The 20835-nt window shown below is 55.9% G+C and overlaps 1 protein-coding gene across 1 annotated transcript in view; it reads right to left on the bottom strand.

Moving 5' to 3' along the window:
* Positions 1-20835, bottom strand: part of Frmd4a (FERM domain containing 4A) — a 494886-nt gene that overhangs the window by 18307 nt on the left and 455744 nt on the right. The window contains exons 13-15 of the mRNA XM_033765957.1: positions 13327-13403; positions 9494-9632; positions 4505-4646 (exon numbers count right to left, since the gene is read on the bottom strand). Of these exons, the coding sequence (XP_033621848.1) occupies positions 4505-4646; positions 9494-9632; positions 13327-13403 (358 nt within the window). The remainder of the gene's footprint in view (positions 1-4504; positions 4647-9493; positions 9633-13326; positions 13404-20835) is intronic.

Below are 20835 nucleotides of genomic sequence, written 5' to 3'. Positions count from 1 at the left end.
TGCTGATCACAGTGAAGATGACCGACGGCCGCCTCACTGACCACAGAGCCAAAAGCCTGTGTATGCAGACAACACATGGCTTTGCTGTGAAGGCAGCAGGCAGCTGGCGCCCTGTGTGTCCATCCAAGAAGCCCAGGCCGTGTCCTTCTGTGAGAGAGGGGCAGTTGTTCTGTTCGCCTGTAAGGCAACAAGTCACACGGCCCGCACGACTGGGCTTCCTAGAGGTCTGCACATTCTCCTTCCACAGCAGGGCCCCAGCCCTGCACCAAGATGGAGTCACAGCTGATGCAGCCCCGCAACAAGGCCTGGAGCAGATCTCAGACACCCCACAATCAGACAGCGACAAAAGGCCTCAGTCTTAGCAACCAGGTCAAACGCTGCTGCTACTTTTTGTTTTGTTATCTGCCCCCCTATCTTTTCCGGGATTTCAAGCAGGAAGGGAAGGGGAGGAATAAACACTTCGAAGGTCCTAGGTAAAGGATTGTGAGCTCCTTTAAACAGAGCAACTCTGGAAACATCTTAACCAAACGGTACAGTCATAGCTGAGCCGGAGCCTCTTAGAAGTGGTTAGCAGAAGTGCACGGGCACAGAAGCAATGGGCAGAGGAGTCTCGGCGTGGAGGCGACACCTGGGCTCTTTCAGGACAGGCCAGCAAAGCGCGCTTCCTCCGTCTGCAGCGGCCCCCAGCAAGTTTGCCAAACACCGCCTGCCGCTCCGACTGGGGTGGGCGCCTCCTAGGGGTCTCCACCGGTATGGCCGGCCCCAGCTAAATTGTCTTACTACTTTTGGAAACGCTAGTTCGCAGCTCAGGACTTTAGCAAGCAGGGACATCTGACTTCTTTAATAGACATCAGTGACATTTCTTCATTTTTGCAGCGTCTGAGGCCTCAGACACCAGGAATAGGATTTTCCTGTAATCAGGTGCTCTTAAATAGGAAAACTGCCTTCCGAGTTACTGACAGCAAAGAAATTTATCTCTGCTTGGTGTCAATAAACAGCATGCAAACTTTGCAGGGAGGGGTTCTAACTTTTTATATGCTATGGGCAGTTCCTAGCATAGTTTGGGAGCTACAAAAAAAGTTTTGTTTTTATTTAAGGTGCTGGGATGGAGGCCAAGGGCCTCATACATGCTAGGCAAGCATTCTACCACCGAGCTACATCCTGGCTCTTATCTTGGGACAGGGTCCTGCTAACTCTCCAGATTTGAACTTGTGATGCTCCTGCTTCAGCATCCCAACCCCAAGGAGCTGGGATTAGAGGCATCTACCGACTGCCTGGCTGAAGAACAAAGCACTGTTTACACACAGGGCTGTGACGGGGCTGCTGCATGTGGTGTGTACAGAGGGGCAGAAGGAGGGCTGGGGACAGGGGTGGGGATGCTGCGGCAGGAGTCTGACTGGACGCACGAGACCTTGAAAGGTCCAATACCAGGTGACCACAGGACAGTGCGAGGGAGGCTGCTGGCAGCAGGTCACAGGTGGGCAGTCAGGAAGGCCGAAGATGCCACATGCTCTTGGGTTGCGCAGGATTCTGCGGATCCAGTCTCCACGCCAGCCCCCCTTTTTCCCGTATTTTGAGAAAGGGTCTTAGTCGCTCAGTTCCCAGGCTGGGCTTGAGTTTGGGATTGTCCTACCTCACCCTCCCACAGTGCCGGGGTGCAGCACACTGGGACATCTTACCAGTGTTTTCTAAACGTCAGTTCCATAACTGTGTACCGAGCATCTAGCGGCGCTGTGCACTGGGTGAGGGTTAAGAAAGTGGAATTCGAAATGGCGACTAGGTTCTCAACGTGCCTAGGAACTTTTATAAGACTCCACTGAGTAAGAGTGGGAAGGGCAGAACACAGTCCTCAGCTTGGCATGGGGTTGTAGCGCATTTTCTGAGCTGGAGTTCGAATGCCAAGCAACGCACCGGTAACAGAGTGTGTCAAACCAAGGCTGCCCTGTAACCTCCAGGGCTGTCCCATCTGTGGGAGCTCATGGCAAGCGGAGGGACACCAGCCAGCTGCCTTGGTTCCGTTCTAAGGCAAGCGCCGGGTTTCCCGAGTGGAGGATGTGAAATGGAGCCCAGGGCGCTCCCCACAGCCAGGCTTCCCCCACCCAGTCCAGGAAAGACTGAGGGGCAGCAGGCAGGAGCCCCAGAGTGGGAGGGCTCCTCTCCTAGAAACTCCCTCCGGCCTGGAGGGAACCTTCCTGCCCCGGCCCCACCCTCCCGTCCCCTGTTTAGTCACAGGGCGTAGGCGGGGGCATCCCCAGGAGCCTCCACCTTGGCACAAAGAGATGTTTTCCAGGCTTGAACTTGCAACGCTCCAAAGAGGTTGCCCTGCTCCCTGGTCCAGGCCTGGGGCCTCCTCTTCACCCCACCTTTCTTCCCACCAAGCTGAGCAGCAGCAGAAAGGGCTGAGGGGACGAGACCCACAGCTGTAGCCATTCTGCAGAGGCCTGAACTGCCTCTATCAACTCCTGACCACCGCTGTGTGGGCCCCCACCACTAAGTTATTGAACACTTGAAAATGGCTTTGCTATCTTGGGAGAAAGATGCTTACCAGGCTTGATCAAAATATATAGGGAATTTTGAAAGAAATACTACAGTGAAGACACGTTTCCATTAATTCTCCTCAAAACACTTACACCCCTGATCTTGCCACTTTCAGGTGCAGTTCTGGAGTCCTCTTTCACGAGTGTCTTACAAAGTGTGATCAAAAATACAATGAACGAGTCCCATCCAAAGGAAAGGCAGGTGGTGAAAACATGATGGTGCCCCCCACCGCCTCATTCACTTCTGTGCAACTCTGGCTTTTCCCGAAAGTCAGAAAGACCATGACAGGTAATGGCTCAGAATCGATTCAGGACACTGAAGTAGCAAACTACAGACACTCAGGAAAGAGGATTTCCAGAGCGGCTTCAGAAAGGGGCAGAAATGAAGGGATAAGTGTGTTCGAAGTGAGGGAGATTAGTGACAGTGTGTCTTCTACTGTAGTATACCTTTTAAAAGTTTACACATCTACCACATTTTTCAGTCACACCACGTACATCTTTGGTGTAGGGGTGGATTTGGCAGGATGATTTCCCTGCAACCCATTCCCAGAAGTGTCCACCTGATGGCAGTCACAGACTGGCTGCCTGCAGGTCTTAGAGATGCTTGGATTTCCCGCTTCGGGGTTCTGTGACGTCAGTTTTGTCTGAGGAGGTAGGAGGCTCCCGTTCGTGGCCTGATCAACAGCTGTGGATAGGGGACACTTTCGGGTCCCTGGAGGTGGCCTCTTAGGGAGATGCACCAGGACACAGGCGTGACTGGGGACAGATGGGCCCCACAACTTTAAGCTGTTATCTCTCCTTCAGTAAAAAAGTGGCCTCAAGTACAGCGCCTGGACCAGCAGCACTGGGGACGCAAACTCATTTCCGGTCTACTCTGACCTCCTGGGACCTCGGGGAGGGGTCCCCAGCACCCTGTTTCCACACACTCTCCAAGTAGTTCCTGTGCCTGTCCAGGAAGGCTGGGCTGGAAAGACGCAGGCTGCGGGGGTGGATTCCCTGCGACTGGATGAGGAGACAGGGAGCTGAGCCATCCAAACTGGAATCCAAGCCTCTGGATTGAACAGGGTTTAGGAAAGACCATTGTGTCGCCTAAAAGACAAACAAGTGTTGGCTTGGGCTGTGCCCTTGCACTGGGAGTCTGGGAGTGGCTGTGATTCCAGGCAGAGCTAAGCTCTCCATGGCATTCTCTCTGACATGAGCAACAACACTCTCTGTAGTCTTCCTTGAAAATCTCCAAGGCTCAGAAAGAACCATCATTTCACCCCATTTTTTTAAACTGGGGCCTGAAGCTCAAATAATGTTGGTGCTCCATTTAGGACCAACAACGTGACACACGAGCGTGCGAACACACCGCCAGGTCCACTCAGTGTGGCCGGGAGTGCCTCCCTCGGCCTCTCCCTCGGGAAGGGCGTCTCTCCACTCCGCACTCCTCTCCATTTAAACTTGTTCCCGGCAATGACTGACGACACCCGCGAGACAATGCTTAGAAACCAACAAGACAATGCTTAGCTTCCTTTCCTCTCCTCTCCTCTTCCTTTGTCAAATGCGCCGCTGTGGCCTGCACGACTATGTAATTATAGAAATGACCCTGAGGACAGGCAGGGTGCAGACTTCTTGCTTTGTTTTCTGGCTCAGAGGCAAAGTGACCCCCTCCATCAGTCAGGCTCCCAGCATGTGGCCGGGGAGTGACCTCCTCTCAGCCCACATGCTGCCTCCCTCCTGCTTCCTCCAGCTCACTCCTCTGCCGTTGCTCAGGAAGCTGCATCTCTCCTCTCGAAGCCAGCTCCTGTTCCTCCAACACTGAAGGACAAAATGGCCTGGCCGCAGCGCACAGGCACACCCCCACGGCGGCCACGTCCGGCCTCTCCGCGGGAGCAGGCCCTTGTCATTCCGTCACATCTGCTGCCCCTTCCCTGGTGTCCACCCTAGGCGTACCAGTGCACCCCTCACTTCGCAGCCAGCCCTACCTGAGGACAGCAGGCTGCCACTGCTGCCACTGATGATCTTGCCCTTGCTCCCCATGTTGGCCAGCTTGGAGGTCTTCAACGTCCCCGTCTCGGTCAGGTCGATGGCAATCTCACTCAGACTTCGGGCTGCATGAATCTTGGACTGGAAGGAAAAGGCAGGCTGGTTAGGGAGCACACAGGCCTCGCAGAGGGGCCAGAAACCCCTGCCTACTCGAGGACCCCAAAGCAGCAAACTAACCCATTCCGTTCCTGCAGCTGCATCCCTCATCCCAACTACCAGTCACAACTTCCAGGACAGGCAGCATCGCCAGCCAGCTACACAAAGCCCGAAGGGTTCTCAGCCTGGGGTTCGGCAGGCTGCACTGTGCACCGCTTGGACAGCAGCGGGCTTGGGTCTGGCCTTTGGGGAAGTTCCTCAGTCTCACTGAGCCTCCTCTTCCAGGGTGAGCCAGGGAAGACACCGGCTGCCCTGCAGGAGGAGGCGGGGTCAGGGAAGCGAAGCGTTTGCAGGGTGCTCACTGTCTCCCTCCTCTCTCCCCTGTCTTGTTCTCTGCCATTCCTTCTCGCTTGGAACCAGCCAACTGTGGGCTAAAACCGTGAGCCGAAGTGAAGTGTCCTCCTCCCACGTATAAGTGTCGGGCACTGAGTCCCAGCGAAAGTGACTGAGACTCCGGGGCCCCCAGAGCATTTCACCCGCGCTCCGCCTCTATTCTGATGTCTAAATGCACGCTCCAGAGCTGTCTCGCTATTGTCCAAATCCGCGTCACTCGGTCCATGTATTAATTGGCTCCACTGTGACGACAGCCCAGTGGTGAGAATAACCGAAGCGGGCTCTGGGCTCAGTTACATTCCCCAAAGTGACCGCCTGTGACGTCGCTCTGCTTCCATCACCCACGTTCAAAGTGGAGATGTGTGCGCATATCGTACGCGTTTGGGGTTTTGCTCTTTATCTTTTCCTTCACGAAATCAGGTTTTGCTACACAGTGAACATCACAAGAACAGCCGTGAACGATGGTGTAACCCCATGCTTGATCCTCTGCCACCGGTCTGTGGCCCTGAGCTGGAGCAGGCAGGAGGGAACCAGGCGAGGCTCATAGCCCAGGCTTCCAGGGCTCAGCGCCTGGCTCACACCTGGCCTGCACGTGACTGAAGAACAGGCACCAGGGCAGGTCCCAAGGCTGCACGGGGAGGTCAGCCTGCCACAGCCGCCTCGCCCTGACCCACAGTCTCCCCTGTGCCTGGGTGCCAGCCCAGACCTGGTCTCTGTCCAGAAAAGGCTGCCTGGGCCCCCGAGGCCTTGTCCTTCCTCTGGCCTCGATGTTGCTGACCACACTGGTGAATGGTAACAACTTCCTGTCTCTGCTGCTTTCTTCCTGTTACCAAGATGAACGTCTGCCGGCCAGAGACGCCCTGAGGCTCTCTGCTTGCTCGGCTCATTGGTGTGAACCGTCTTTCTTCTCTCCCCCAGTGTTCCTTTTCGATTTGTTTGTCCTCTCTAACCTCAACTTTCTTCTGTGTCCGGAGAGCTCGGCCAACTGGCCAACACCCGTGTCCGTGAAGCCACCCTGGCTGTCGGCCCTGGCGGGCTCTGGCTTTGCGCAGGAGCAGGAGAAGCCTCCTGATCCACTCTGACCAGCCCATCAGCAGCACTCATCCGGCTGTGCTCCATTCTCCCGGTGAGCACAGCGCGCACAGACCATTATGTCCTTTCCTCCTGGCCCGCTCTTCTACTGAAAGGATCCCACACTGAAGCAACCACCGAGCACAACTCCTGAGGGCCTGGCCCGACGCGGCATGCAGTGCAGACCGGATCGCAGTGCTGCCTCTTCTAAGGAAGCTGACTTCTCCGTCCTCAGACTCCAGTTGGACCATGGAGACCTCAGAGCCCACAGCAGAGGCAGCGTGAAGACAGAGTCAGACAAGTAACATCCCGGCTGGGACGACAGCAGTAGGGCAGAAATGAGAACCTGAAGCATCCGCTCGCAGATCAGTCCGACTGGGTGCTTTAGGTTCTCGTTTATCACATGAGAAAAGCTGTCACAGCCCTGCCTCTCCTGCCACACAGCAGTCTTTCAGGGAGAAAACAAAAGCATGGAGCAGGGCCAGCATGGAGCAGGGCCAGCAGGCAGCCCTTCTCGGGGACATGAGCGTCTTCGACGCCTTGGGACTTGCTATCACAGTGACACAACAGTGTGGAGAGCGCTACAGGGAGACCAGCGTGTGGGCTCCTCCCCTCGCAGCCCAGCCTGAGTTCTCAAACTTCCGAATACTTGCTGGCCTTGGGGACTTTGCCTTATAAACATCGCCCAGCTTTGTTAGTGGTATTCTGTGGGAAGGGTTCAGTTTTCCCTACTATGCTAAATCCTTTTGACTCTAAATGAGAAAGAATAGCAGACTGGACAGGAAAAGGAGAACAAGAAAAGACTAACAAGGAGGAAAGATGTTTCATCGTGGGCCAACTGCAAAGGCCTTAATCTGAGTTCTGATGTTTCCTAAGCAATGTCAGTGTTGGAATACTTCCCTCCTGAGCCCACAAGACGCTGCTGGGCTCTGGCTGACACTGCTTCTGATCTTTGGGGTCAGAGAATGGAAGTTACTGAGTAAAACAAGTGCCCACCTAGCTGCTTTCACTGAAGGAGCCCCAGGACCCAGCCGGCACAGCCTTCCCCATCTTGGTGCTCGTGTGAGGACCCGATGGGGAATGGGTGGCGGCAGGGAGAGACGAGCTGGCTGCCGGGAAGCCGGGAAGCGCAGACCACTTGACCTTCCCGGCTGACTCAGCCTCTAGGCCGTACTTGTCTCCCCGGGGCTGGTAAACACCACCAGGGAGGCCTGGGCCTTGCTGAGGCACTTCAGAGAGAGGAACGGCTGGCACAGCCCCACACAGTAGAGTGTGAAACCATGCCAGAGTGCCGGCCCACACGAGTTGTCCAGAAATATGTGCAGCATTTCACCCCAGGCCTGCTGGCCACCCTCGCCCAGAGGCCGCGCCGCCCTCCCAGAACTGCACTCCAGAAATGAAAGGCGGTGTCGTGTTATTTCCTACCAGGGATTTCATCATCTCTGATTTAATTCGGGGACTTCTTAGAGGATTTCACTTGATTCAAGGGTTGGCCAGGGCAGGGTGCGCTAGATTCATGGTGATGGTAATAATAGGACAGCACACAATTTCCTAAAGCAGCTTCACAAACACTGGGTTGTCTGACCAATTACTAATTTAGGTCAGGAATTTCCTTTTCTCTCGTCTAAGTAGGAAAGCAAGGCATGTGTGAGGGAAGGCCCACCCAAGGTCACGGGCTGGAAAACACAGCCTCCAACTTCCTAGCAGGGGCATCGGTCCTCCCCCGCTGGAGGCAGAACGGGTTCCCAGGAGAAATTCAAAGCCTGCACTTCATGAGCATTTGTGAGCCCGCAAAGCTTCTTGTGGAAGACTCTCCCGCCAGGAGGATGGGTATTTTCTTTCGTCTTCCTGGGTCACTGAGAAGGACAGCAGAGATCTTCTGAGAGCGTCTGAAATTGGCTTTATAGGACACATCCTGTTCCTCAGGGCCTGGCAGCATGTCTCTGGGAGGTTCACTTGCAGCACGGGAGGCTGGGGTGGAAGCCGGCTGAGCAAGGCTCTACAAGGGCACGGTAGGGCCGCCTCTGAGGGGCTGGGAAGGGTGCTCGCTCCAGGTAACTGGGACCTTGAGGCAGAAACCAGCACAGCGCAGGGCTTCAAACAGCCAATGGGACGCGTCCGTGGGGGAACTGTGCTATTTCCGGCTCCCTCCCCAGCCTGTGCTATCAGTCTTGGGGGTCTGCCCTGCAGGCGGCCGGCAGTGGGGTTCAGAAATGCCCAGGCTTCCGGACATCACACCCACCAGAGGACGGACTCCATTTCAGGCTGCTGACCTCTGACTCTCGCCACTGCTGGCAGCGCCTGCTGTCTCCCCTCAGCATGAGTCAAAGCCCTGGGGCCCAGTTTCTCTAGATCCAATCAAACTTCAGGTTCCGGCGCCAAGGCCCGTCATCACCAGGGCAGCAAGGAACGCGTTCACAGTTCCCACCACAGAAATGCTGCCCCTCACCGGGTCAGCCAGAGAACACCCAGAAAGGGGCCAGGAAGGAGACTGAGGAAAGGAGGCCAACGCTCGCCAAAGGGGAGAGTGGTGCCGCAGGGACAGCCCTGGTTAAAGCTGGGGCTGGACTGGAGGGGTGGCTTCCTGTCTGCCTGTCTTCTCCTCCCTCCCACGTGACCAGGGAGGAACTGCACGCAGAAGGGAAATAAGGCCAGAGGGAAAGAGCTCACAGGGCTGGTGAGTGCCTCCTCCTGCCCAGAGCTGGCAGCCAGCTGGAGAGGGCCTCTCAGGGCGCCGGGGAGCCCCTGGCCCAGTCCTGCAGCACACAGGATGGGCCCACCCTGGCGGAGCCCACACCTGGGCAGGAGGAGTGGGAGTGGCCTGGGGGTGAGGGGGCGGGGTGTGGACAGAAGCGCGAGAAACAGCGGCCATCATTCTTCCGCCCACCAGAGTGCAGCATCTGGGCTGGGGGTGAGCGAGCCTAGGTCTCAGGGAAACAGGGCTGCTGCTCTTGTATTTTTCACTTTTCCAGTTTTGCATTTTTACAAATGAGGTTGGCAGTTAGAAAAGCCTGCAGGGTTTTCGAAGCAATTACCCTAAACAGTTAGGTGTGTCTATTAGTGGAGAAGAGTTACTGTGTTTTTTCCAAAAAGAAAACATTATGCCACTATTTAACCCCCAGAGGGCTGGGCTGCTTGCTCCTTGCAGTGTCCTTGCTCCCCAGCACGCTCGGCCCCTCTGCAGTGCGGAGGCCCCTGACGAGTGCAGGAATTCGCCCCGTCAAGACCGTCTGTTCTTCCCACAGTGGCCCAAAGAGGCAAGTCTGCACCTGCGTGGGGCTGCGGCCAAGCACAGGTCTTCCACCCATCACTCCCAGCCCTGAACTCCTGCCCTGAGGCCGGCGCCCAGCGGGAAGGCTGCTCCTTACCTTGCTCTGCTTTCGGTCCAGATAGAACTGGTGCTGGCTGATAGCCATGGCCCAGATGGACTTGATCAGTGCTGCGCACGCGTACCACGTGTGCACTGCGATGCCGCTGTGCCCGAATGTCCTCCTCGTGACCGAAGCCCTGGGGAGGCAGAGATCGTTTATGAGCGGAAAACCTCTTACCAGTCAACAGCTTTCAGGGAGAAGCCATGGTCCACTACCTGATGTGAAGGTGACGGATGTGCTCACACACAGGGCACACGCACACGTGTGCATGTGGAGAAGCTGACTCCCCTCAGCCTCAGAACTGGGCTAAACCTCTGCGTGGAAGGGGGTCATTCTGGGCTGCTGGGTGGCCCTTTCCCGCCTTCAGCTCCTGGAACAGAGCCAAGACAAAGCTCGGAGGCTGGAAAAGCCTTCAGCAACGAACTCAGCAGTGCCATCTACGTGAAGATGAGCACATTCTTGGCCCAATCAGTCTGGTTATCAATTTCAGATACGTTCAGACAGCAGAGAGGCAGGGAGAAGGGGCCGGCGGGCCCGCCCAAGCTCCACGGAAACACAGGTGAGCCTAGGAGAATGGAAGCCTTAATCACTGTCATTCACACATTAATGGAGCTCGGGGGAAGAGTTACGCGGTTTTGTCCTCGGTGAAGTACATTTTATAGGAGAGGCACATTAAATGTGAGAACAAATGAGATCTGAGAACATGTGTTTGCTTGTGTATGGGTCTGGGGAATCTGACCTGTGCATCAGAAGGAAAACGTGTGTTCTGAAGATTAAGATATCTAACTCGGAAGAAATGTGGGGTTATCAGGACTTGTGATTAGCAGCATGTTTTTCACAGCCTATTTTTCCTTGATAAAAATTTAAAGCCACTCCTCTCATCTTAAAAGATTGCACAGTAGGTCTTATACCCACTTGTAAGGAGAATTCAAATCTGGTGGTTAGAAACCTGATCCTAGGCAGGCTTTTCCTCCCTTTGGTTCAAACTAAAGGGAAAAATGCCAGCGCGTGCGAGAGCACACAGCTGAAAATAACTGAAAAGCAGGCAGCTGGGGGAGTGAGGGGGCCCCACCGAAAGAAACCAAGATGGCCTCTCGGTCCGGCTTCCAGGACAGTCGCTCCCCCTGGAGGACAAGTCCCCTGTCGCCCCCCCCCCAAAAGCTGGAGCAGAGAAGAAACTCAGTGTCTGTTTGCATGGGCTGAGCCTGGGCTGCTGTCTTTCAGGTAAGGCGAGCTTGCGAGTTAGGTGACTCATCCCTCAGGCCTGAGAAGGGACTACTTCCCTGAGAGCACCGCCCGGCCTTTCTCCAGGCCCCTCATTAGTTTATCTCCTCCACTCATCTCCGCTCCAGGCCCTGCCCATCCCAGACTCTGCTACTGTGTCTGAGCCCGGGAAGGACGACAGTGTCGGCCAGATCTACAGAGCAGAACACGGCGCATGGAGCTGGGTTGTACAGCAGGTCGGCGGGCACTGCCTGTCCCGTGTCCCTTGCGGGGACAGCAGGGAAAGGCTGGGATCTCGCCTGTTGTGATCCCCTTGTCCCTGAGCGCTGTGCCTGCCACCACGGCTTCCCACCAAGGTCGCTGCTGTTGCCAGAGTGCAGCTGGCCGTCCCTCCTTGAGGAGGTGACTCGAGTCAGAGGGCCTGGCGGGCTGGCTCTGCCCCGAGCGCTGACGAAAGCAGTCACTTCCCCTGGCAGCTTGGAAGGTGTCTCCAGTGGCAGTCAATGTGGCCTTCCACCTCTGACCTCCCAGGGGCCCTCTCCTTGCCCTGCCCTCCTCAGGACAACACAGTGCCTCAGTGCCCCTCTCCAGAGGGCAGCTGGCCCTACCCTCGTGCGGGCTCCCCCGCTTTCCTGGCTGTCGCAGGTAAGGAGCACCCACCCCTCTGATGTCCTGAGCTCCAAGTGCCCGAGGTACCATCTGAGTGTCAGTTCAGATGGCTCTGCCTGGGAGCCCTCTCCCGCCCAGCCAGGCTTGGGTGTCTACATCAGTCTGTGCCCTTGGGCAGCAGGTACACCCTACAGCTGCTAGGAAGACACCTCCTACGCCCTCCCTGTACCCAGGGAGGCGGGGCAGTGTGTGAGCTCTGGCCTCAGGCTTCCTGGCTTCCAGTCCTGCCAGGAACAGGTCCCTTCCCTCCTGTGCCTCGGTTTCCCACATGTAGCACAGGAATGACCCCGTTCACTGCGTCACATGGAGGACCTGGTGGGAGGACAAGTTTAGAACAGCGACTACACGGGCACTCTCAGGGCGAGGGCCTCCTGCTGCTGGTCTCCCCAGCTCTGCCAGAAGTACCATAAGGAAGACGACCCCACCCCAATCTCCCTTCTAGACCCTGTCCCATCTGCCACGTATGGGACCCACAAGGCTCTCAACACCGACACAAATGAGCCGTTCGGCATATGCTAAAAGCCCACTGAGAGTAACTCGAGGTTTGGACTCTTTTCAACATCTCTAGATGTTGGGAAAGGAAGGGAATTCAGTTCTGCATTACCAACAGGATGACGGATGGAGAGAGAACACGCACACACTCAGGCACACACGTGCCATACTCACGGGAGGGAGCAGAGCTCCCAACGCACCGCAGGCATGGTCTGTCATCCCATGCCCTGCCCCTGACAGTCCAGTTCTATTGAGGTTTTGCTGTCAGGTGGCCCCTTCGGCACCTATCCACTGTGGCGGAATTCCTTTCACCCTTTTTACGTGGGAGTTTCTCCTCCTCCCATCTGCCTAAGACTCTCGTCCCAGAGTTCACCTGGAAAAGTAACAGTGGCTTCTTGGCTGGGCAGCTGTCTCTGGCATCCAGGTCTCCCAAGTGCTCTGCAGAGGGTCTGGGCTGTGAAACCCACCAGGGACCAGGGCTGGTGACCCTTCCGCTGAGTGTTACCCTCTGTGCCTGACTCACAGACACAACTATGAGCACCAGGACGGGCTGCGTCTGCATCGTGAAGATTACAGGGCACAGGGAAGCGAGGCCTCTGCTCAGGGTTATCTCATGCTGCACGGAGGGCGGCTACTGCACAAGCCTCAGCTGCTCTGGGTTCAGAGCTCCAGGAGGTGCCAGCCGCCTCTGCTCAGAAGCCGGTTGGTGCCAGCTCTCCTCCAAAGCCCCGAAGGGTGTCAGTAGCACCTAATTCCACCCTGCTCTTACCCGCTGGTCTTTCACTGCCTTCTCAGTCTGCTCTCAGGCCTAAGGCAAGTGACCCTGTTAGGGGTCAGGCCGGGCTCAGGGAAAAGTGCTGAGCTTCAGGCTGAGACAGACAGGGAGGAGGCAGAGGCCAGGGGCTGCAGACCCCTCCATGCTGCCAGTGGACCCACTGTCCCTTAGGATGTGGCTTTCCACCCTGTGCTCTCTGAGGTACAGGGCCAGTGGAGGGGAAACTGTATCTCTTTGCATTCACTTACAATGCTAACATCCTGAGATCCCAGCTCCGAGGGTGGAACAACCAGACACACTGCTTTGGTGACATATTCTTTCCAGTGTGACTGTCCTGCCTGGGTCTTTCAGGAGTGTTGACAAGGAAGCTTTCAGCCATTTCTATGTGAAAACTTCCCAGAGGCACTTAGGCCACTGCCCAGTTTACCTTGGCATTTTTACACGGTGCCGTCAACAAGGTTTTCCTCCAGTGCCCCAGGGTGTGCACAAACACACACACAGTGGGACTCATGGCCCGCACTAACACACGTACACAAAACCAAGCTCCACTGTCTGATCTGAACTCTTTCCCACGATTCTCCATCCTCGCCCTTACCCCAAACCCAACCTGAACTAGGTCAGCACAAACACCGGATTTGATTAATACGCCAGGAAAAGACCCCTCACTCACCTGCGGGGGTCATGAACTTCCACGGAGAACTTCTTTTCTCTGAAATACAGGTTTTCCAGCTGCCTCCATTGGAATATCTGGACAGAAAACAGTGCAGTTTAAACTCAGGAGAGCTGGCTCTGCGCTTGTTCCTGGTTAACTTTCACCAGCTGGCAGTTTGCTTATCAGAGCGGACTGTACAGTAGTTCGCGCCTCCTTGTTTTGTGCTGAAACACTCTCACACTCGCAGCAGAGCGGCCCCCGGCTCAACTCCAGGCCCGTGGGTGTGGGTTTTCCTGCAGGTTCCTTCACCGAGCAGAACAAGCTCCTCCCCGCGCTCTCCCTCGGTGCGGGGTCCCGCGACAGTTCCCAGCTCGGCCGACTTTTCCCTCCGGGAGGGGGAGGGGGCAGCGCCGAGCGGGAGCTCAGAGGCGGCGGTGGCCGCGCTTCCTCCCCTCCAGCGCTGGACTGGGAAGGCGGTCGGATTCCCAGCCTCCCAGCGGACTCCACTTCCTGCCGCTAATGTGCAAGCCCTGCAGCTGGAGGGCGGAGGCCGCCAGACCGAGGGGGGGCGGCAGCTCGGGATCTCAGGGCGAGCCGGCCGGAGGGAAGCCAGCGCCCCGACGGGAGGACGGGGACCCCTCAGCTGAGAATCTGACTGCGCCCCTGGGAAACCGGCGCGCACCCCGCTGCTGCAGGGATGGGCTCCTTTCGTTGCGTGAAAGCGAACCCAGCGCGGGAGGATAGAGTTATGCGCCCGTGTGGTTGTGTTTAACCGGACGGATCCTGTACCCGTCCCCTACTCTGGATGTGGGTTCATTCTGCTGAAATAAGGCAGAGCAGGATTCTTCTTCTGCCCGGGGATCCCCTTCTCTGCCCCGCTGGGTTGCTGAAAATGCTCTTCGGAGCCTCCTGCTGCCTCTGACCTGCCTGTGTGCCCCCCCCCAAGACGCGAGGCTCAGTCCCCTGTCCTCCTTCCGACCCCAAGCCCAGGGAGGCGGGTGGGTCTGTTGCCCAAGTGAAACTGGGCTGGAATAAGGACCGGTTTCCAGAAGGGCTGCGTTCTTTTACCTCCCCAGCCTCCTCACTGGAATCCGCTAAGTAACAGGAACGAGGGCACCTACTGCCTCTTGTACACAGCTGTTTTTCCGACCTCAGCTCCGAGAACATTTCACCGAAGCTCAGGGAAACAGGGTTTCTTTTTCAAGTTCAAGGACAGCCTCTGAGCTAAAGCCGGGCGTGGGTGCAATCAACGTTCTGTCCGGGCCACCGCTGCCTCTCAGGACCTTTGTTACTGCAATGCCTCACTCTGTAACTGAGGCTCAGGCTTCCGTGGAGGGGTGCTCCGCTACTTTGCATCTCGGTGAAAACATCCAAGTCCTTCTGCTTCCGTGCCTCAGCTATTTATGGATTTCACCTGAACTTCACTGCCACAAAACACCAGATCCCACAGCTTCCACCACTCATAACCTGCAGGTGGGGCACATAGAGGCACTGAGGTCTGGGGACCGACTGCACCTGTCTGAATCCAGGCTCCCCGGGCCTTAGGTAAGCGCAGCATGCCCTTGGCCTCGGTTTCCCCATCTATAGAAGGGCAGTAGGGGCGCCTCAAGGTAGAGCGTGGCGGTAGCAGATCCTTCAGGTAGCGCTGGCCCAAAGCAAGCACTGAACAAATCAGATCTTCCTAGGGTTCCTCACTGTTTTGCTCCCAGATCTTGGCCAATAGAAGAGAGTAACTGTAGGCAGCCAGAATAATTTTTAAATTTCCTAACAGAGTTTAGAAAAACATTATTTGTATGCTGGAAACATCTGAGTAATTATAAAGGTCTACCCTCCTTGCCCCCCCCACCAGGCAAGGTGGGGGGTGCTGGGCGTGGGGTCTTAAATTCCCGACACGGTTTCATCAAGGGCCCAACACTGCCACAACAGTGAGTCCTGGTGTGGTGCTGGCTGGGCTCTGAGGTCTGGAAAAGGGGCCACTCCGTCTGACCGACAGATCCAGGCAGGTTGGTCTCTCCAGCCCCTCAAAGGAGGGAAGGGAACCCAGCTGGGGTGAGCCTGTGTGAGGAAACCCCTCTTGTGCCTTTGATTTGAAGCCCTTGCTCTGCCTGACAAAGAACCACTTAGCACAAGGCCTAAGGCTCAGAGGCCGGTTCCTTGGCAACTCCCACTCCCTCCCTCCTCTGAAAGGAAACACACAGCAAGCCTTTGCTCTAAGTGGTCCCCATGCTGCCTCTTGTGGAGGGCCCGTGTCTGCCAAAGGGCTGAAACAACCACCTGGAGCTGCGGGCCCTGGGAAGGCTCCTGCCTCTGGCTGCTGCTCTGCACAGTGAACTCTGGAGCCCGGGCTCCGAGATGATGTCCCGTCTGTATGGGATGCAGAACAATGGCTTCCCCTCAAAGTCTGCTCTGAGCACAAATTTTGTTGGTTTTTATTTTCACCTGAAACGCTGAGAAGGGAAAGTAGGAGCCAGGCGAACGAGCGGGTGGTTCTCCAGGACTGGACTGCTGCACAGACAGAAGGACGTGCACACGGGACACTCGCCAATGACCCTGACCTCCGCCCTGAGCAGGAGGGTGGGAGGGGGCTGGGGCTGGTGCCCCGGGAGGGGAACTGTGAAGGCGGTGAGGGCAGAGCCAGCAGGAGCCGCTGTGGTGGGCTGCCAGGGCCGTGCCTTGCTGTACCGGCACTGCGCTGCCTTCATGGGGCCTGGGCCATTTCCGCCCCTGCACCCCACGCCTCACAGTGCAGGGCCCCTGAACACTGCCAAGGCCGGCAGATCAGAAACCATAAGCAAACAACAAACAAAGATGGCGATCTTGCCTTCCTCCCCCACCAGGAAGAGCTGTGCTCTGCCTGCCTCTGTGCGCATGGGTCTCTGGGACCACTGTCTGGGCGGCCCCCAAATCCCTGCCACCGCGGAAGGAAAGGCATCTCCGTGCTCTGGGACTCCACACACTCCCCAGGGCCATCGCAGGACCTGGCCAGCTCCCTCAGAACTCTGTGTAATTCCTGTGGGCCACATAGGCCCAAGGAGCTAATTAAAGGCTCAGCTATGTAGTCCCATCAATAATCAAAGGATTTATTAATTAATACCCCTTATACCACCATCTCGGCATCTTTAAGAAGCTCTGCAAACACTGCCTCTTTGATCATCTCACACCCTTCACAAAGGAGGAGTGCGAAATTTTCCTGGGAAAGCGAGACCCAGAGAAATGAGGGGAAACCGCCTCGGGCCACACAACAAGATAGTGAAAGAACCAGAAATAGAAGTCAGGGGCACCCGGCCCATTACTCCAACCTCGAACTATGCTGCTCTCCCCCACGAGTGCACCAATTAGTGGGAGCAGCTCTTCCTCACTAATGGGCGGTTAACTTTACAAGCGAATGATTTCACAAATGAGCACTAATGTGACTCGGTAGAAGTGGAAAACCAAAGCGTTTTAGCCCTCCACAATGGCTCTGCTTTCTTTTTAGACTGTGAATGACAATAAGAACTTCTTTCTTTTCTCTTTCTAGCTGGAGTTTCCTACACGGTCATCACCTCAGTACTCAGTAGCTTTGGTCAAGGACTGAGAAACAAAAATAATTCAGGGAAGAACAGTTGAGCAGGGCTGAGCAGTGCACACACGCCTGGAACCCCAGCTACTCTGGAGGCTGAGGCAGGAGATTACAAGTTTGAGCTCAGGTTGGGCAACCTGGAGAGAACCTGTCTCAAAATAAAAAGGGCTGGAGAGGGATTACGGCAGCAGGCACTTGCCTGGCATGTGTGGGATCCTAGGTGCTATCCCAAGTGTTCCAAAGAAAAGGACAAAAACAAAGCAACACAACCACACCAACAAAGCAGTGTGATGTGAGTTTGTACAGGAAATAAAAACTTAGGGGAAGCTGTCAGGACGTGGTTCCACGGAGATGGGGTCCAAGGCTGGGACCCTCGCTGATCCCAGAAACGGGTTCTTAATTTCTGAACAGCGGTGATGATTCCCGAGGTGGTGCCTCGTCCTCCGTTCTCCCACTCCGGTGCTCAGCATCCCCAGATATAAAACAGAAGTGTAGCTAAGGAGCGCTGCCTCTGAGCGCTCACTGTGACCCCCAATGAGCAGGGCCCAGGGCTGGCTCCTATTCTCTTGTCCACTGGACTCCGCTTCCTGTGCAGAGCTTGAGCTGGAGCATAGCAGGGGCCCTGGCTCTGCTGCACTTCCTCTCCAGTCAGGGCTTACTGAGCGCAGAGGCCAGTGGAGTGGTGGGCGATCTCACAAGATGATCCAGAAATAAAGGCTGAGAGGAAGCTTGGTCTGGCGGCTCTCATTCCTGACCAGGACTTCAGAGTCTGTCTTCCTCCAGTCCCTCACCCTGAGTCACCAAGCTTCTTAATGACCTCCTATTAGCAACTTCCTGCTTCATCCAGAGGGGCCATTATTCAGATTCCGGGCAGCCATCTGGTCCACCTCCTCCTTTCACAGACAGAGCAGCCCAGTGGACAGGGGTTGAAAGGGCCTGGCAGAGGCTGGGTGAGTAACTACTGTTGGGACCCACAGCTTGTACTTCTTGCCCTAGCCTCTTCTTACCACACCACAGAGCTCTGCAACGAATGGACACAAAGGAGCTGCACGCTCCAGCTTCTTCACGGGCCTGGCTCTGGCAGGCTAAGTGATGCTGAGCGTCTCTGACACCAGCAGGCAGTTCTCAGTAGGAATTAGACTCTTGGACAAAAAAGATCTCCACACTCAGAACGAAACACGCACAGTGATAATTCAGTTCCTTATTTCATTTCTGCTCTTTGCATTTTCTAGGAACAGACTGAATCTCTAAGTTATTTACACACTCAACAAATAAAAAGGAGTCGCTACCCATGTGCAGGACGAAAGGAGGAAGTGGCTGACCCCAGCATGGCTGGAGTCTACTCTGTGAGGAGCCAAGAAAACTCCACGCCTGTGCCCTCCCCCGCCTGTGCTCTCAGGGGAGCTCATCACGTGCGCCCCGTGAAGCTCCGCTGTGGTTGGCACAGCAGATGCAGGTGCAAAAGCAGGTGAGGCACTGGGTGACACCACCGACCTTTTCCTATCTGCACTAAGCTGTTCGATATGTTTCACTTTACTCGTAAAGGAGGGAAGCCACATCCCGGGGTGTCAGGCAATGTCTGAGCCCCATGCTCTTTCCAGCTGCTGGTGTAGCACGCGCTGGCTTTGTCCTGGCCCAGGGTCCCAGACGACAGGAAGGACGTGACGCTCACTGCACGTTCCCGAGTTGGCCTTCTGCATCTGGAGTTGATCCCGACAGCCGAGTGGCGAGGAGGCCCCAGAGTGCCTCATTTGACTGAGTACCCACAGCCTTCTCGTCTTGACTTCCCGGAGAACAGAGGGCAGTGAGCAGGGATTTGGCATGGAGAGGGTGTGACACACAGTCCACGCGCGCACCTCACGGCTTCCTGTCAGGACTTGAGCGTCCTCAGAGTCGCTGCGTGTGGAAGGCTCCGGAGCCAGCCCCTGGTCTGCCAGGGACACCTGTACTTGGAAGGCACTTGCAGTCCAGCTGGGAAGTAGGCTGTGTGTGTGTGGTGATCCGCTCCGTGACGGGCTGCAGATGGCCCGCTGTGCCTGCCCCACACTGTACACGCGCCTTCTATTCAGGCTTTCAGAACTCTGGGTGCTGCGCTGTCATCGCAGATGGGCCTCTGCTGGCATCTTAAATGGTACTCAGTGCTCTCAACCGCCACTTGCTCTTGATTGCTTTGGGTTGTTTTTTAGAGCCTGCGGGTCAAGCCTGGCCTTTGTGCACCCGGGGTGCCTCTGGGGTGCTTCTACCTCTACCAAAGTCAGATCCGGGTGCGCGAGCCACACTCTGCTTCTCTGGAGGCCAAAATAAAGTAGCTTTTTAAACTTTTCTTACATGGCAGACAACACAGAATACTGCTGATTAAAAGTATGGTTTGCAGAGCCATGCAGTCGGCCGCTCACTGGCTGTCTGTGGCAATTCAACTGTTTTATTACATTTTTGTCTTTTTGCTATGGGTAATTTACTGAAGATTTTTATCAGCGCATGTGTGCAGTACAGGGGTTTCTACTCCCTGTGTGGAGTTGCTACAGGCACTGACACACGTTACTCCTTTCCTATTCCCGTTCCATCCCCTCCAGCTCGTGGTCCCCTACCCTTCTGAGAAAGATCTGTCTCCCTACTTCCTGTCATCTGTCTTTTACTTTGCTCTTTATCTATAGTTTAAGAAAAACCATGAGGTCCCTCAGTGTGTGTGTCTGATTTATTTCACTTACCTGATGGTCTCACGGTGCATCCACTGTTCTACAGACGACTCAAGTTTACCCTTCTTTATGGCAGAGTCGTACTCCCTGGTGTGTGTGGCACATTCTTTACCCACTCACCCGGTGACGGTGTGCTTCCTTCATCTTTGACGTGCCACTAATGACAACACCACTTTTCTCAAAGTGTTGCTGCATTAATGAATCTGCGTATACAAAGTGCTGAAAATGGCTGCGGGTCCACAGTGAATGCTTAGTTAGTCCTAGTTACTGTCTGTTCCGGCACTGACTACACGGCCAGCATTATTCTTGCTGAGTACTCGAGCAGCTATCACTTCAATGTACAGGTTGTGCGACATGCTTTCAGAGATGATTACCACAGTGCCACGGGCACTGAAAAACTGCTTTCTGTGCCCCTGGGTTTGCTGTTAAGCAGAAGCCTGACCAGGTCTGCTCGCACACTCCAGGCCTACGCCTTCCCAGCCCTCACTGGCCAGCACCTCCACGACTGCGGTTCTGACCAGAATCCGTTTTGACCCCCGCTCTACTCCCTGTGCCTCAGCATGAACCACGGCGGCGGAGAGGCCATCCCGGGACCTCAGACCCAGCACCCCACGTGGGGCGCTCACCTCTGCCACCGACCCAGGTCAGGGAAGCTCCTCGGACGGTGCAGCCTCCGAGCCCACCGGGTCCACTCGGCGACGGAGCCCAGGCCTCGACCCCTGGATGGGTGGCCTCTTTTAACCCATCAGGAGCCCTTAGCTCCCTTTCACTCTGTCATTAGGAAGGGAAAGAGGAAGAGGTCAGCGAGTCCTCACAGCCCCGGAGAGACAGGCCGCGTCACCCTCCCTGCTGGACTTCATTTCCTTCATTTCCCCCAGGGTCTCTCTCTCTCTGTATTATTTTCTTGTGTGGCCTTCGGCTTTTCTTGAAGGGCTGGCCCTAAAGCTTTGGAAGTGCACACACCTGGAGGTAGAGACAGATGCTTTGCTTTTCCCTCTGCCTTCTGCTGTGATTTCTCCCCTTGTGGACCCGGCCCCCTTGGGAGGGATGAGCCAGAGCCTAGACAGCAGGAGGGCTGCTGGGGGCCGGCCTGGCCTTCCCAGCAAGGACCGCTGTGCCCCAGTGCACCCTGTCAAACCCAGCCCAGTGGCATTTTTCAAAAGGGGAATGAATGCCCCTGAGAAGTATTTGGTACACGTGGGAGAAAACAGAAAACTGACGGGCTATTTAATATGCTTTCAGGTACTGGTAAAGTGCTGTTTGGTGTGTGTG

Source organism: Fukomys damarensis, unplaced genomic scaffold, assembly GCF_012274545.1.
Source record: "Fukomys damarensis isolate Sample0158 unplaced genomic scaffold, DMR_v1.0_HiC HiC_scaffold_19, whole genome shotgun sequence".
Lineage (NCBI taxonomy): Eukaryota > Metazoa > Chordata > Mammalia > Rodentia > Bathyergidae > Fukomys > Fukomys damarensis.
Note: the sequence above shows the minus strand (reverse complement) of the source record. Positions and strands in the feature narration are given on the sequence as shown.